Source organism: Chenopodium album, chromosome 23, assembly GCF_948465745.1.
Source record: "Chenopodium album chromosome 23, dcCheAlbu1.1, whole genome shotgun sequence".
NCBI lineage: Eukaryota > Viridiplantae > Streptophyta > Magnoliopsida > Caryophyllales > Amaranthaceae > Chenopodium > Chenopodium album.
The window spans coordinates 35,022,897-35,038,921 of NC_137856.1; the positions used below are offsets into that span (position 1 = coordinate 35,022,897).

At 32.5% G+C, this 16,025-nt stretch overlaps 2 protein-coding genes across 2 annotated transcripts; both read left to right on the plus strand.

The window, feature by feature from the left end:
- Nucleotides 1-396: 396 nt before the first annotated feature.
- Nucleotides 397-2,874, plus strand: LOC145607475 (uncharacterized). The gene is made up of 5 exons (XM_081663115.1): nt 397-910; nt 1,606-1,708; nt 2,155-2,307; nt 2,552-2,648; nt 2,755-2,874. The coding sequence occupies exons 1-5, from the start codon at nt 397-399 to the stop codon at nt 2,872-2,874; spliced, it is 987 nt and encodes a 328-aa protein (XP_081519241.1).
- A 3,133-nt stretch (nt 2,875-6,007) lies between these two features.
- Nucleotides 6,008-11,232, plus strand: LOC145606812 (importin subunit beta-1-like). The gene is made up of 3 exons (XM_081662644.1): nt 6,008-6,183; nt 7,319-9,736; nt 9,821-11,232. The coding sequence occupies exons 2-3, from the start codon at nt 7,326-7,328 to the stop codon at nt 10,017-10,019; spliced, it is 2,610 nt and encodes an 869-aa protein (XP_081518770.1). The 5' UTR covers nt 6,008-6,183; nt 7,319-7,325; the 3' UTR covers nt 10,020-11,232.
- Nucleotides 11,233-16,025: the final 4,793 nt, after the last annotated feature.

Here is a 16,025-nt window from a genome sequence, read left to right on the forward strand (position 1 = left end):
ATTAGTATCTAACATTGTCATTGTACTTTGTACCTTCCAAAATCAACGGTTATAAGTAATATAACCACTTTTCCTATCATGTTTAATCATTTTGGGAGATTTTTTCATTATTATGAGGTTATGATGTTTGGCTTTTGGCTGATTGCATTAACTCAAAAGAATTTGGTTTTCAATACTTAGTTCCTCTTCTACCTGTTTCACTATATCCTTTCTAGTTTTTACCTCCTTGTGAAGATTGTTGATTGCATAACTAAAGTTGTACATTAGCCTCGGAATTCAGGATTTTTGCAGGAAAAAAAAAAAAAAAAATCTACAATTTCCCTCCATTTCCCCTCGAAATCTCCCCTCGCTTTGCCCCATCCTGCCCGAAAGGGTGAAACTCTTTCATCTACGGACATGGCGAAGGGGGAGGTTGTATACACCATCATCACCACCGCCTTCATCACCCTAATCCTCCTACCTCCCTCTAGTATATCCCATAATGGTAACCGCCATATTCGTTTATTTGAGGGCACACATTTCGACCCACTTGTCACGAAAATTGAGCATAAGGCCGACGATAGAAATCTTGATTTTCATCCAAATGATCATAATCATGCATCTTTAGATTATGTGCATAAGGTCATGGAGGCAGAGGTCGAGGTCGAGGTCGAGGATAAAGATAAGGTGTATTTTGGGAAGGATGGGAAGTTGAACTTAACGTTGAGGCTAACTACATTGTTTCCTCTTATAGACAATATGCCAAAGGATGGTTATGTTGAATTTAGGGAGCTTGAAGCTTGGAATATCATGCAAGCTAAACAGGGGTTGGAGTATTCTACAAGGAAAGAACTTGAGGTTAATGATAAAAATAAGGATGGTTTTATTTCTTTCAAGGAGATTTTCCCTAAATTTTCAAACGATGACATAGGTAAGTGTTGCCGTGTTGGTGCTAACATTTTTGCATATCATTTAGATTTTTGTATGATAAAAGAGAGAAAATTGTACAACATCTGAAAAATGGCAGATAGAATATGATATATCCCTAAAACATTGGATTTTTTTTTTTTTTTTGACAACTAACATTGGAATTTTGAGTATATACATATATATTTCGTTTTATGAAGTAGTCATAAAGAAAGATTAACTGTAACTTAATTTATTTATTGTGGAGGAAAATACTCCATACCTTCCTTTTTTTTCAAAATTGCATTTAAAGGTAGATACATTCGAGTGTATAATAGACAACCTCTTAAACTTTGCGAAATTCTTATAAATAACTTATTAAACTATGTCAAACTATTTATATTTTGCCGTCAAAAAAAAAAAAAAACTATTTATATTTTTTTTTAAATGAACGAATGTCTTTGTTTTGTCATCAAAATATATATTTTTTTTGAACGGTTCATCAAAATATTTTATGATTGAATGAATGATACACTATTATTTGTATGAATAAATAAAATATTTTTATATTGAAAATTATCCAAAAAAATTTTACATGGAAAGATTAACCGGAAACCTAGCTGGCAATGTCCTAAAGGGGTGATATTCAGTCCAAATGTCCAATAATATTGTATATTATCGCAAAATCTAAATTGCAATTATTACAAATACTTGTAACAGAGAAAAAGAAGATGGGGCATGGGGAAACTGGTTGGTGGATGGAACAATTCAGCAATGCCGACGGTGATCATGATGGAAAATTAAGCTTAGAAGAGCTAAAAGAGTACACTTCTTTTTCATTTTATAAAAATTTCTATTACTTTCTAATGTTTACTTTATTTTATTTACAATTATACTAAATAAAATTTATTTGTATAATATTTGAAGCTTCTTGTATCCGGAAGAGTGCGTTAAAAATACAAAAGTTCAAGAATGGAATATGTGCGAGAAAATAAGGCAAGTGAATCTTCGTCTAAAAATATTTCATTTATAATCTAACTCATGTATTTGGGGAAAAATAAATAAATAAATAAATAAATAAATAAATAAATAAAAGGACTTTGTCAAATCAATATTCGAATGTCTTAGCTAAACATACTTGGTATGGTGCTAGTCCTTGTTATTGGATGAAATTTTCAATTATGGAATTTATTTGTTGTTTTTATAATTTGTCCAAACTAATCGACAAATTCATTTGAATATCTTAAGTGTATTCTTATTATAATATAGGAGATTAGATTGGGACAATGATGGCAATCTTAACTTCCAAGAATTTTGTGACAATGCTTATGATACCTTCAAGAACTATTATCACTTTTTAACCAAGGGTTATGTTCCATCACCGGAATTACAATTTTCTGACCTTGATTTAAATAAAGACAGGTATGTACAATATAATTTCTCTCCTTTACTGCTTCTATACTTTTTAATTTTTGTATTTTTTTTTCTTCACATTTTCAGCTTTTTATACCTATAAATGTTGTTTACAACTCTATATTTTAAATTTGAATCATTTTAGTAAGATATTTGACAATTTTTATTCAAATTTAAAAGAGAATTTATGTAGAGCATAAAAGACTCTTGAAAATTTCCTTAAAACATAATTTATGCATTTTTGTTTTAACAGGATATTGACGATTCAAGAGTTGATGCCAATTAAAAAATTTATTTTCCCAGGAGTATTGGATCATGCCTCATTTTATACAACTTATTTGATGAATGAGGTAAAATTTAATATAATACGTTGTATGTATGTGAATAAAGTTAGAGACAAATTAAATACTTTGGAACTATACTATATTATCTACTTATTTGTTTTCTTTCTTGTAGGTTGATGATAATCATGATAACAAGTTAACCATTGATGAAATCTTAATACATGAAGATAAATTTTACAAAAGTGTTTATGTGGGGGAAGAAGATGGTGATTGTGATCATGATGAGTTTTGAAGGCTAACAATACAATTGGTAAATTTTTGCATGTACATGCATTTATTTTGTCACACTACTAATTATGTGCTATATATTAATGCAAATGATTTTTGATTCGTCTAGAGTTCGAGCTGCGCTTCAATAAGATCACATGCTCCTTGATGAAGTTGTGGAGATGCAGCAACATTTTCACTTCTATGTTATTATTGCATGAACTCTTTTTGAAGATGACATGAGAAGAAGTTCGACTCTAAAGCTCGAGGAGAATCGTGAACGTATGTTACATTATCGTACAAAAAATTAAGTTTAAATTAGTTTGAGACGGGATTATAATAAAAAAAATATTTACATTTTAATTTCAAAATATAAATTGTACTAAATAATAGGCAGAGAGAAGTCTTAATCTTAATTGTACTGTCCTAGACTCCTAGGTTAGGTTTTTTTTTTTTTTTAAATATTTTTGTTAAAGGTTAGGTTTTTTATTTATAGGTGCAAATAGTGCAATGCACCACTAACTTTAGGACTAATGACTTAGATATTTTTTTTTATTTTTATTTTTTTATCAAATGACTTAGATATTGTTATGCATCTATTTTTGTTAACAACAGACTAAAGCAAGTGAAGAATTTTTTTTAATGACCGTGAATTGTGGAATTTCTAGCCTAATATAACCCAAATTCAAAAGCAAAGTCATCTCACCGTTATAGCAGTTGACAATACAATTTCTGACCACTGCAATCATTGTAGTTACAATGAACTTGCTCTACCAAAAGATAGATTTAATGCTGTTGAAGAATAAACCTTTCAAGTAATCCACATTGGTTGAAAAAGAAAGAGTTAAACACTTTATAATGCTAAGGGGCTACTCCTCATATTACAATATGGTTTTGGGATGGAACCTCCTTTGAATTTATGAAGTGGACTCTCTCTCTTGGTTTGTGGGTGTGGCCCAGACCCGTGTTTAACATGCAAAAAGTTACTACGGAGTAATACATTTATTATGTTTTATGGAGCAGTATTTTTTTTTATTTTTTATTTTGACAATATTCATAAACTCTACTTTGATCAACGTTTATAATTTAACTATATGGCCTGGTTTTGTTAAATTCGTGTCAATATGTATTATTTTAGATACATGAATGTTTTTTTCTTCCTTTTAGATACAATCAAAGATATGTATGTGCTCAATGTTTCACAATCATACTTGAAAATGGTTATGAAAAAAAAAATTACTTGAAAATTAAAAACGCTAAGGGTCTGTTTTCATTGACTGAACTCAGCTGAACTGAACTGAACTGAACTGAATATTTTATAAGAGAAGGAAATTAGGAGCTGAACTGAGCTGAAGTGAACTGAACTAAATTTCAACGTAAGAGAACAGGCCCTAAGTCTCACTTGAGTGCTTAATTTGCTTCATGATGAAATAACACAATTTTAAAAAGTAGATAAAAAAGGAAGGGAGGAACATTTTATGAGTCGTGTTGAACCTCACTTTTTTTTTTTAAAGAGGTAAGTAATATGCAACGAACAAAGAAGGAAAATGAAGAAAGTATAATGTAACGACACTGATGGATACATTATGTATCATATACGTAGTGCATTTCTTTGGTTATATACTTCGTATATAGTAACAACATAATACGGTCATGCTGGTCTAATTAGTTTTACTTTCTAATTGAAGAGGCAAATGAGAAAATAGCTTACAACGAACTATTAATATGTAGCATACTCGTAAGTCTTTTAGGACTTCAATTGAGATCATATAAAATATAACTACAGCAAGAAGTATTCATTTTAACTCAGTCGGTTGAGAAAATAAGCATTCAAATGATGAATACGTTTTACTCAAAATAGGTGTTTTATAATATGTGAATTGAATATGTACGTGTAATGGTTCCTAATATATCTTCTCACATTCAATCAAATTTGTATATGTTACATATATGCAAAAATTACTAAAATGATATTTTTATTTTAAAATTGGATAATGCACAAATATTTAGGGCCTGTTGTGATTTATTGAACTGAGCTGAGCTGAACTGAGCTGAGCTGAATATTTTATGAGAAGAGAAAATTAGAAACTGAACTGAACTGAATTTAAGCTGAAGAGAATTACTCTTGCATTTGGTGATTGAAATTCTTTATTATGTGTGTTCATCATATGGTGTGATCATCATAATTATTGAAAACAGAACATTTTTGAAGCAGATGAACTTCATAAAAAAACAAATTAAGGAAAAATCATCAAAATTTGTGTTTGAAGAATGATAAGATACAATTGTTGATAGATTGAACATAAGGACAGAAGTTTAATTATTTTATGTCATTAGACATCACAAGTTTATTGTTCCAAGTTGACTAGGCCATATAACTTTTATGGTGTAAAATCATTAAATCAACATAAGTCTTCAGAAGATAAGTAAAATAAAAATTTATCAGAATTAAGAAGTTTTTGTAAGGTTTTTCTTTTTCTTATTTATTTATTTATTTATTTTTTAAAAAAATCCGGTTTGCTATAAACATAGTGAATAAATTATAGCCTTCCTTCAATTTTAAATTTTTATAAAAAAATGATATCCTCAAGTTTTCAATTCAGACAGCCATTATAAGAATAATGTGCAAAAGTATAAAATTCAATTACAATACAAAACTTACATCATATAGTATGACAGAAAATAAAAATTATTGAATTTGATTGCAAAAGCACAACCTCAATTCAACCAACCAAAGCATATTACAAGATATTGCTTATCTGTCTCCAATTATTAAACACCTTTACTTTTTGTAATTTTCCACATTATTATTATTATTATTAGCATTACCACCATTATTACACCTTTTTCTTTTTATAAATGATACAGTATTACTTATATTATTATTACATTTATAAGAAAAGAAATAAAACTTCAAAAAATTAAAAAAAATTATCGGCGGGACCCGTTGCCACAAACCAACGGTCCAGATCTTCTCAATCAGATCTACTAGTAATACCGTACTTGTACTACCCAATATTGGACTTACAAATATAATTCCAAATTCCCCTAAAAATTGTAAATTAATTAAACTTGATTAATTAACGTTAATCAGTAATTTGTTGTATTATTATTTGCGTGTTTTATGTAAAAATTATTCTTTTAGTCTCCATCTTTTTTTCACAACCGCGTCTCTCCTTTCTCTCTTTCTCTCTCTTCTTTTTTTCTCTCTCTAGTTTTGTTTCTCTCTCCTAGGGTTTCCAAGCCGCCGTTTTTGGGGGTTTTCTCTGTGTTTCGATCGGTGACTGATTACTCTCTGTCACTTTCTCTCTCCTCAATCCTCTTGCAATCTCAGGTAATTTGAAGACTTAATTTCAATTTGTAATTTTTAGTTTGATTTTGCTGCATTTTTTGATTGATCGGTTTGATTTTTGAATTTCATTTTTGCTTGTTTAATTGATCGGATTGGATTGTTGTTTACTTCGATCGATTGATTTTTTGTTTAATGCTGCGATCTATGAATTTTGTTTTAATTTTACAATTTTTGTTAATTAGGGGATTGATGATTGTCATTTGTTAGATTTAAATGTTGTGAGTGATTCGGTTCATTTTCAGGATTAGTTGAAATAGTGTAATTGTTAGGTTGATTTCGGTTCAAATGCGATTGTTTTATATGCTTATTATATGATTTCTTTGTACTATTTGTGAAATTTAGTGTTTAATTTGATAATTAGCTGTTTATATTGTTAGATCTAGCTGCAATTGAATATTTGCAGTTGAATTGACCTAATTCGTTTTTCCATTTTACTTGCTCGTTAATTTCTCCGCGTTGTATGCCAATTGCTCTGCTTTTGTCGATCAATTGGGTGACCGACTATTATGCTCCAGGTAACCGTTCCTAGATTTTGAAAAGATTGATTGCTTTCTGCAGTAACTACGGAGTTGGAGTACTGTAAAAGTAGTTTAGACTGGTTAGGGTGGTGAATATTTTGAATACCGGGTTTATTTATCGGACACATAGGAATTTTCGGAATAGTGATAGGAATTTTGTTTAACCATTGAAGTTGCATTCTTTATAGGACGGCGCAAGGTTGACCTCTATAAAGCATGGTTTTTTGTTTTCCCTCAATAAAATTACAGACCCATTCTCCTATTAGTTGTTCAATCTAAAAAAATTGTTGCTCTTTGAGATTATCAGTCATTGAGTTATAGGCCATTATATTCAAATTTTTGTTAATAGTTATTCAGTGCTCGTTTCAGCGAATTGGTTCTTTTTTCTTCCAAGCTTCATCTAGTTGGATGTACAGTCTATATGGACCCGTCAATCGATTGAATATGTATGCACTGTGTTGTTTACTTTCAGTTGATCTTTTGGGATGTAGTACGTACTGGTAGTGATGTTAGAAATTTAGATAAATAAGTTCTAGTGCCTTTTGTGGTAAAGATTATGATTCTTACTTGATTGAGTTTTGACATGTGCTTTTATGCAGATATATTATGGTGATGGAAATCACCCAATTACTTTTGAATGCTCAATCAGTCGATGGGCAAGTCCGGAAGCTTGCTGAAGATAACCTTAAACAATTTCAGGATCAGAACCTCCCAAGTTTCTTGCTTTCGCTTGCTGGAGAGCTAGCCAATGAAGAGAAGCCAGCTGACTCGCGAAAATTAGCGGGTCTTATTCTTAAAAATGAATTAGATGCTAAGGAACAACCTAGAAAGTTTGAGCTAGTACAGAAATGGGTGTCTTTAGATGTGGGATTGAAGAACCAAATTAAGGCATTCTTGTTACAGTCTTTGTCTTCTCCTGTTCATGATGCCCGTTCAACTGCATCTCAGGTAGTTGCTAAGGTTGCTGGTATTGAGTTGCCCCAAAAACAATGGCCAGAGCTGATAGGAGCACTGTTAGGAAACATTCACCAACTTCCACCTCATGTCAAACAAGCAACTTTGGAGACCCTTGGGTATTTGTGTGAGGAGGTCTCTCCTGATGTGGTAGAGCAGGATCATGTGAATAAAATCCTCACTGCCGTCGTTCAAGGTATGAATGCAAATGAAACAAACAATGAAGTTAGGCTTGCTGCTACGCATGCATTATATAATGCTTTGGGCTTTGCTCAGGCTAATTTTAACAATGATATGGAGAGAGATTATATCATGAGAGTTGTCTGTGAGGCGACATTGTCACCTGATGTGAAGATTCGACAGGCAGCTTTTGAATGTTTGGTTGCTATTTCTTCCACATATTATGAGAAGCTGGCTCCTTACATTCAGGACATATTTAATATTACAGCAAAGGCAGTGAGGGAAGATGAAGAGCCAGTTGCTCTTCAAGCAGTTGAGTTTTGGAGCTCTATATGTGATGAGGAAATTGATATTCTTGAAGAATATGGAGGTGATTACACGGGTGACTCTGAAATTCCTTGCTTTTATTTTATCAAGCAGGCTCTGCCTGCTTTGGTCCCCATGTTGCTGGAGACACTTCTCAAGCAAGAAGAGGAGCAAGATCAAGATGAGGGAGCTTGGAATATTGCTATGGCTGGGGGAACTTGCCTTGGGCTTGTTGCAAGAACTGTTGGAGATGATATTGTGCCTCTTGTGATGCCATTTATTGAAGAGAACATTACGAAGCCTGATTGGAGGCAACGAGAGGCTGCCACCTATGCCTTTGGATCAATTTTGGAGGGTCCATCCCCTGACAAGTTGACTGCAATTGTCAATGTTGCTTTGAACTTCATGCTCACAGCGTTGACAAAAGATCCTAACAGCCATGTTAAGGACACCACAGCGTGGACTCTTGGACGAATTTTTGAATTTCTTCATGGATCAGCGGTGGAAACTCCAATTATCACTCATGCAAATTGCCAGCAGATTCTTATGGTTTTATTGCAAGCCATGACGGACACTCCTAATGTTGCTGAAAAAGCCTGTGGTGCTCTCTATTTCTTGGCCCAAGGTTATGAGGATATTGGTTCGTCTTCACCCTTGACTCCTTACTTCCAGGAGATTGTTCAGTCCCTTCTTACTGTTACCCACAGAGAAGATGCTGGGGAAGCGCGATTGCGGACTGCTGCTTATGAAACTCTAAACGAAGTAGTCAGGTGCTCAACTGACGAAACTGCTCCCTTGGTTCAGCAACTAGTTCCCGTAATTATGATAGAGCTTCATAAAACACTTGAATCACACAACCTTTCACCTGATGGGAAACAGGGAGAACTGCAAGGTCTTTTGTGCGGTTGTCTTCAGGTTATTATTCAGAAGCTTGGGGCAGGAGATCAAACTAGAGCTTCGTTTTTGCAGTACGCTGATAAAATCATGCAACTATTCTTAGGAGTGTTTGCTTGTAGAAGTGCCACAGTACATGAAGAGGCTATGCTAGGAATTGGTGCTCTTGCCTATGCCGCAGGTCCTGAATTTGCCAAATACATGAATGAGTTCTACAAGTACTTGGAAATGGGTCTTCAGAACTTTGAAGAATACCAAGTTTGTGCTGTCACCGTTGGTGTGGTGGGAGATTTATGCAGGGCGTTGGAAGATAAGATTCTGCCTTATTGTGATGGGATTATGACACAACTCCTTAAGGACTTGTCAAGCAATCAACTTCATCGTTCAGTGAAGCCTCCTATTTTCTCATGCTTTGGGGACATAGCTCTTGCAATTGGAGAGAATTTTGAGAAATATTTGATGTACGCCATGCCAATGCTTCAGAGTGCAGCGGACTTGTCTGCTCACACAGCTGGTGCTGATGATGAGATACTTGAGTACACTAATCTTTTGCGGAATGGAATTTTGGAAGCTTATTCTGGAATTCTTCAAGGATTTAAAAACACTTCAAGAACCCAACTTCTTCTACCTCATGCACGTCATATTCTTTCCTTCATAGATAGCATATACCAGGAGAAAGATATGTAAGTTATTCGTTAAATTTTGGTGTGTTGGTTTACACACTTTATTCTTGTTTGATAGCTAATTTCAAAACTTTATATTTGTAGGGATGATGCTGTCATGAAGACTGCCATCGGAGTGCTTGGTGACCTTGCAGACACACTTGCAACTAGTGCAGGCCCCTTAATCCAGCAGTTTCCATCATGCCGGGACTTGCTTAATGAATGCTTGTCGTCTGATGATCATTCAATTAAGCAATCTGCTGAATGGGCCAAGTTGGCTGTTAGTCGAGTGATATCCATTTGAGGCTTGGTCTCCTGTTTGGTATATTCTTTTACTTTTAGAAGTCCCTGCATGCATTGGGTGTGTCGAGTTGGGTCCGGGGGTTCGGGGTTGCATACACAAGTGTCGGGTCGTCACCAGTCAGACAACTGAAGCTGTCAGCCTTCATGTTGTCGCTAACTCTTGCATCAGCATCATGGGTCGGTCAGGTCCTTTTGCTCAGGTCATTAAGGAGGTGGTGGATAGTCGGAAACATTTCAGGGGCCTCCGCTTGAAAGTTTTAACCAATCAAGCTAATGCCGAAGGATGAATTTGGGAGAGACAGGTATGTCTTTTGAGTCTGAAATGTCAAAACTGATCAAAAATCATGCCGAAAGGGTGGTTGCCTGATTTCCGGTCCATGGTCCCCTCTACTAATTTTGAAAAGGGATATTCCCTTGTTTGCCCTGGTGGTTCCTATTGTCTCCAAATGGTACAATGTTAATCTGGAAGGCGATGATGATTACAGCAGAGGGGTCAATGCAGGTTCAAATGACCACCAGTGGTTTAACATAGAATTTCCTCCCCCCTTCACCAAGTATTTTTTTATGATAATTTTTTCCTTCCCCCCATTTTTTATTTTCTTCATATTTGGTTTTTTAATTTTTGGTTTCCCCCCCTTTTTCGAGTCCTGCATTGTTTGTAGTCCATCCGTTCAGCAAACAGTTGTGTTGCATTTGCGTCTCATCATATTTTGCCTTTTTTTTGTATACTCTTCATGTGGTCTTTTTGATCACCCACATACGATGAAAGCATCACATTATTATTATTATGCATTATTTCAAATGATATTTTGGGTTTAAGCACTGCTGCTTGATCAAACTCGTTTTGATCGATTGTTCTCATTCATGATCAAGCATGTCTGTTACTTGGAATCTTGGATTTTGCAGTGGAGTACAGGAATTTTTAGTTGCGTTAATTATTTCCAGATTTTGTTGTCTTTAAAGGCGAAACGTGTAACTTGTGGGCTTCCTATAGTTATCATGTTATAAACATATTATGGAAACTGGGTCTTTTAAGTACCCTGAATTTTCTCTCCAAGTTGTATGATGTTAAATACTTGTGAGATTGAACAAAGAAGTCTGGAATTTTTTTTTATTTAATCTATGCTATCCAGATTTTTTATCATGTAAATGTAATTGAGGGATTATAAGTTTATCTATTTTTGTACAAGTTTAATAGTGTGACTTATTTTTTCCATCCAGAATTGATAGTTCATGTTGTTTCAACTAATACGAATTCGCATAGTATTAATATTTTGTGTTTACTTGACATTCATCATCATAATACCATGTTAATTTTTTTTTTAATTAATACATTACTAAAGAAATTACGGTGTATAGTAATTAAAGAAAGATACTTTTGATGCCTGATGTATATTCATTATTTTTTCTTGCACCAAAGTTAAAGAAAATAAAAGCGATGAGCCGATGATGTAAAAATAAATATGAAAGGTGATAATTCAAGTGTTTAGAATATTTGGGTTTGGATAATTTCTTTATCTCGTGTATATTCTGAAGAAGAATTAGGCCAGATAATATCAAATATACGTTGAAAGTTGTAAGAAGTCATGATTATGTGAAGTTGCTATATCACTTGACCCTTGCACTCTTTGAAAAGTTGGCATTTTCAGGTTTACATCTTTGCCTTGCCTGACTTCCAAATTCCAATAGTTTTTTTTATTGGAGTCAATAGTCTGTCTATTTCATGCTGTAAAGTGATAGGCAACATTTGTTATCAGTTATCACTATATCATGTTTTCATTATCACTCCTTAAAACTTTAGTTACCGAGTACTTAACATGAATCGGACACGAAAAAAAGTAGATGGTTAGCAAAAGTGGATCAACCAGTGTTATATTGCTTCATAAAGGGGTGGTTTAGAGTGAGTTTTTAATTATAACTAGAAATTTTAATATAATTTGAATTAATACTTCTGTAATACGAAGTATGAGTTACAGTGAAGCATAATTTACATAACAAATTAAGCACAAGAAATTAATCCATTATCATTAGTTTCTTGATATAATTTAAAGCAGTTGGAGATAGAGAGTTTTGAAGATAGAGAGTTTTGAAGTGTTTAATGGATTTAAGAAAATAGTGGATAAAGTAAGAAATATAAATAAAAAAGCTGACAAGGTGGGTGTGTGATAAAAAGGTTTGCCTTGTTTTAAGTTACTTCATCAATTTATCTTTTAAGGTTACCCAAAAACGCAAAAAAGGTCAAGATATTTGTGTTGCATTAGTCTTATATACTTGTATTAACTACTGAAGTTGCTTATTCCTAATTAAAAAAATTTCATACTCGTGTACATCATTAATGTAGCATTGCTTTTATACAAAGTAAAATTGATTAATATGAGAAAAAAAAAAGTTGTATTAATTACAGAACATAAAAATAGAATAGACAAAGTATTTGCAATTCTTCTAAGAACGAACAAGTTGTATTGACCATTGAAATGTATATATGAAATTCTACATGAGCTATTGGAGCTTTTGATTCCACATATGGTGAAAAACACACTATGTTGTATGCGTTATGATTCACGCTCACTAATTTAACATCCATATAGTTTCACAAATGCAAGAAAAGAAATTATCAATTTTAGGAAATACTTTAAATGTGACATTCTTCCTTGTGAGTCATACATGGATTATGTTCTATTACAAGGTCAAAGAAATTGTGGTGCCATTTCTTTTTTGCACAAACAAATTCTAGAAAAGACAATAATAATTCTATACGTTTCATGCATATATAGACTAGCTAGGAAGGAAAACTTCTTTATATTATCATATTCATTTATGATAAAATAAAAAAATTGTGTTCTTTTATACTCGTAAGTGACAAGTTGAGATATCTCTCTCTCTCTGTGTTTTTTAAAAGGATTAGACCTTTGGAATATTACAATATTACAACATGGGTGTACTAATTGGAAATATGATATGAATTGGAATGTGTTACTATTTCGTAACAAAGTGTTACTTACCATGCTAAAGTAAGTGGGGATAATGACATAGTAAATATGAAACGGTGCGAATATTTGCGGGTTTTCGCACCCCTCAAATCTAGACCAGTTCAAAACCAGTGCGAAAGATCGGTTTGAACCAGTGCGAAAGATCGGTTTGAACCAGTGATCATTTCATGTTTTCTACTAGTGAATTGAGACTTATGTCTTTAATTTTTAGTTCGTTTTTATCGTGCCATGTATAGTGGAAAGCCAATTTATATGTTAGGTATATCTATCTTTGACAATAAGAAAGCGATATCTTGATTGAATTAGTAAAATGTTAAGGCAACTATGTATTCTCAATTCTTTTTACCTTTTTCTTTTTTGTTTTATATCAACGGATTTGTTTCTATACTATCCAATTTATTTTTTAGATTTTAGACATTATTAGAGCGGCTTAGGCTTAACCCTGTGGTACGTAGCCTAGCTAAACTCTTAGATAAGATTTGGTGCTTAAATTGAAAAGAAAAGGTTAGTGATTTGCTCATGGCAATAGACTAGTACGATGAGATTTGGCTGTTCAAGAGCCACACAATGTGAAGGGAAGAAGAGATTGACTTGTAAATTTGTAATTAAGAAAGAATGATGAAATTTGAAAGGTGCCTTGAACATATTGTAAAATCACTATCACAATTCACATGTTATAAAGTCAGTATTCTGCACAGTACACACCACCTCAACAAAAATAATAGTGCTCCTCTATTGCAGATTTGCTGCACTTCTTTTAGTGATGATCTTGCACCAGTTCTCCTCAACTCTTCTACAAAAGTCACCCCATCATGTTGTTTTGTGTAGAGGGCATATAGACAGCGGGTAAAACAAGATTTGATCTCATGTTTTGGGTACCATATCCCGATACATTAATTTTACAATTGCCTTTCGGGTTACTTGACATCCGATCCTCAACTTTTATTTTTGTTATACATAATAGTCCCAAAAGGGAACAACAAAAGCAACAAAAATAAGTCTTCAAATTATATAAGAAGATACCTATATAAGTTAGGATTATTCAGAATAATCAAAAGTTAAATTAATTTGAGATTGAATTGTTGTGAGAGATTTGTTAGGGACTGTTACAAATCTCACTTTTGTTTTTATGAATTTCTTTTTTATTTAGTATTTACGTTTTACATTTATGCACTCTTTTTCCCCATCACCTTTGTATAGAAGCTATTACTTATCTTACTATATTGGGTGTGAAGTGTGTCTTTGAAATTAATTCTTAATCTAAAGTTATTTTATTTCATGTAGATTATATTTTGCTTCCCAATTAATAATGGAGTTCTCACAGGAAAAATGATATTTCAACTGTGGAACACTAACATAATAAATAGGGCACTATAGACTAGTTGAAATCTCATCATAAAATAATAAAATATACTATAGAAGGTCATTTTCATATTAAACAAATGTTAGACCAAGATTTTGGTTTCAATTTGACTTTTTGTTAGGTTTGATTTTTCAATTAAACTCCTCAATCACCTTGATGATCACCCTTTAAACACCATCATTAGAGACAGCAGACTTTTAAATCATGATTACCCTTGAACTTTATACCCTAATTAATTAATATATTCAATTCATGCTATGTACAGTAATGGACTGTCTTGTAAATGTTGGACTGCCTACCTTCTTGTTTGCTAATATGGATCACTAATTATGTTTAATTAAGGGTGCGTTCGCTTTACCTTAATTTTTACTTTTATTAATTAAAACTTATCTATATCGTCTTGAATTTTAACTCATCTGAATTAATTTATATAGAACTTAACTTATTGGAACTTAAATCTTTTGAAAAAAGTAAAAAAAATAAAATGAATAAATTAAAACCTAAATCAAATTCAAAACAATGTGCTGCAAAAAATAAACCAAAAGAAGAAATTGTTGATTAGTTTTGCTGCTGTTAGTTTTTGCTAGTGGCACCTTATCACTTGCCATAATTGTACTATAGGTATGATAAACTATGATATTAAGTTATTTTTTAAGAGCTTATTTATAAAGATGTGAATTGATATTGTACTTATTGATTTGAATTGAACTTATTTTTTCTACGTAATATTAATATCAATGGAGTTATATATATGTCCTAAAAAATTTCTAATGTTGGTCTCATAAAAGGTGCTTATGATGTGATAATGGAAAATATACATTATTGATTTATTGAGACAAATTCAATAATATTATACATGATAATATGCTATGTAGTATGTACTATATAATTTTAATACATCATTATTAAAATGATCTGACTTTGTTGCAAATAATAAAATGGATGTAGTATATTTTTAAAAAATTAATTGATTTTGGTGGAAGTCTGCTGAAAATCAAAGTGATTTATGCCTAAAAGAAAAAAAAAAAAAAAAAGCTAATTAAGCATGTCACATCTAAAAATAGCAAAAAATTAGAGCCATGCAGCCAAAAAGAGTCTACTTATACTTTTTTTTTTTTTTTGAATAAAAGGAAAAAGAGTCTACTTAATACTTGTACTACAACCATGATATTCTGTCCATATGCATAGAATTGATCATGTTTTCTAATTTCTACACAAAGTGCTCTTTAGTTGACTTATTGTTTTCATGATATTTTACTTGTTGCTATTTATTTATTTAGTGGCATTTTATTGCCTATTTCATCATAATATTATTTTCTCCTTTTAGTGGGTGTTACATGACACCATCCTATGCACCCATTACTCAATTACCTTTCTGAATTTTATGTGTGTCTTTCTTTCTTTTTCTCTTGCCTACCCTATCTATCTATCTATCTATCTATTTATCATTTGTACTATTAGAGTACTACATACTTCTATATATATGGACCTTCCCTCATTCCATTTACATACAACATCACCATGGCTTATCCCAAGTTATTACTATCCCTCTCATTCCTCCTCTTCCTCGTCGTCTTCTCTTTATCTTCGTGTGATGGTGCACTCGATGAGCCTCTCTCAATCGCGACTCCATCCTCTGTCGTTGAATCTGTGG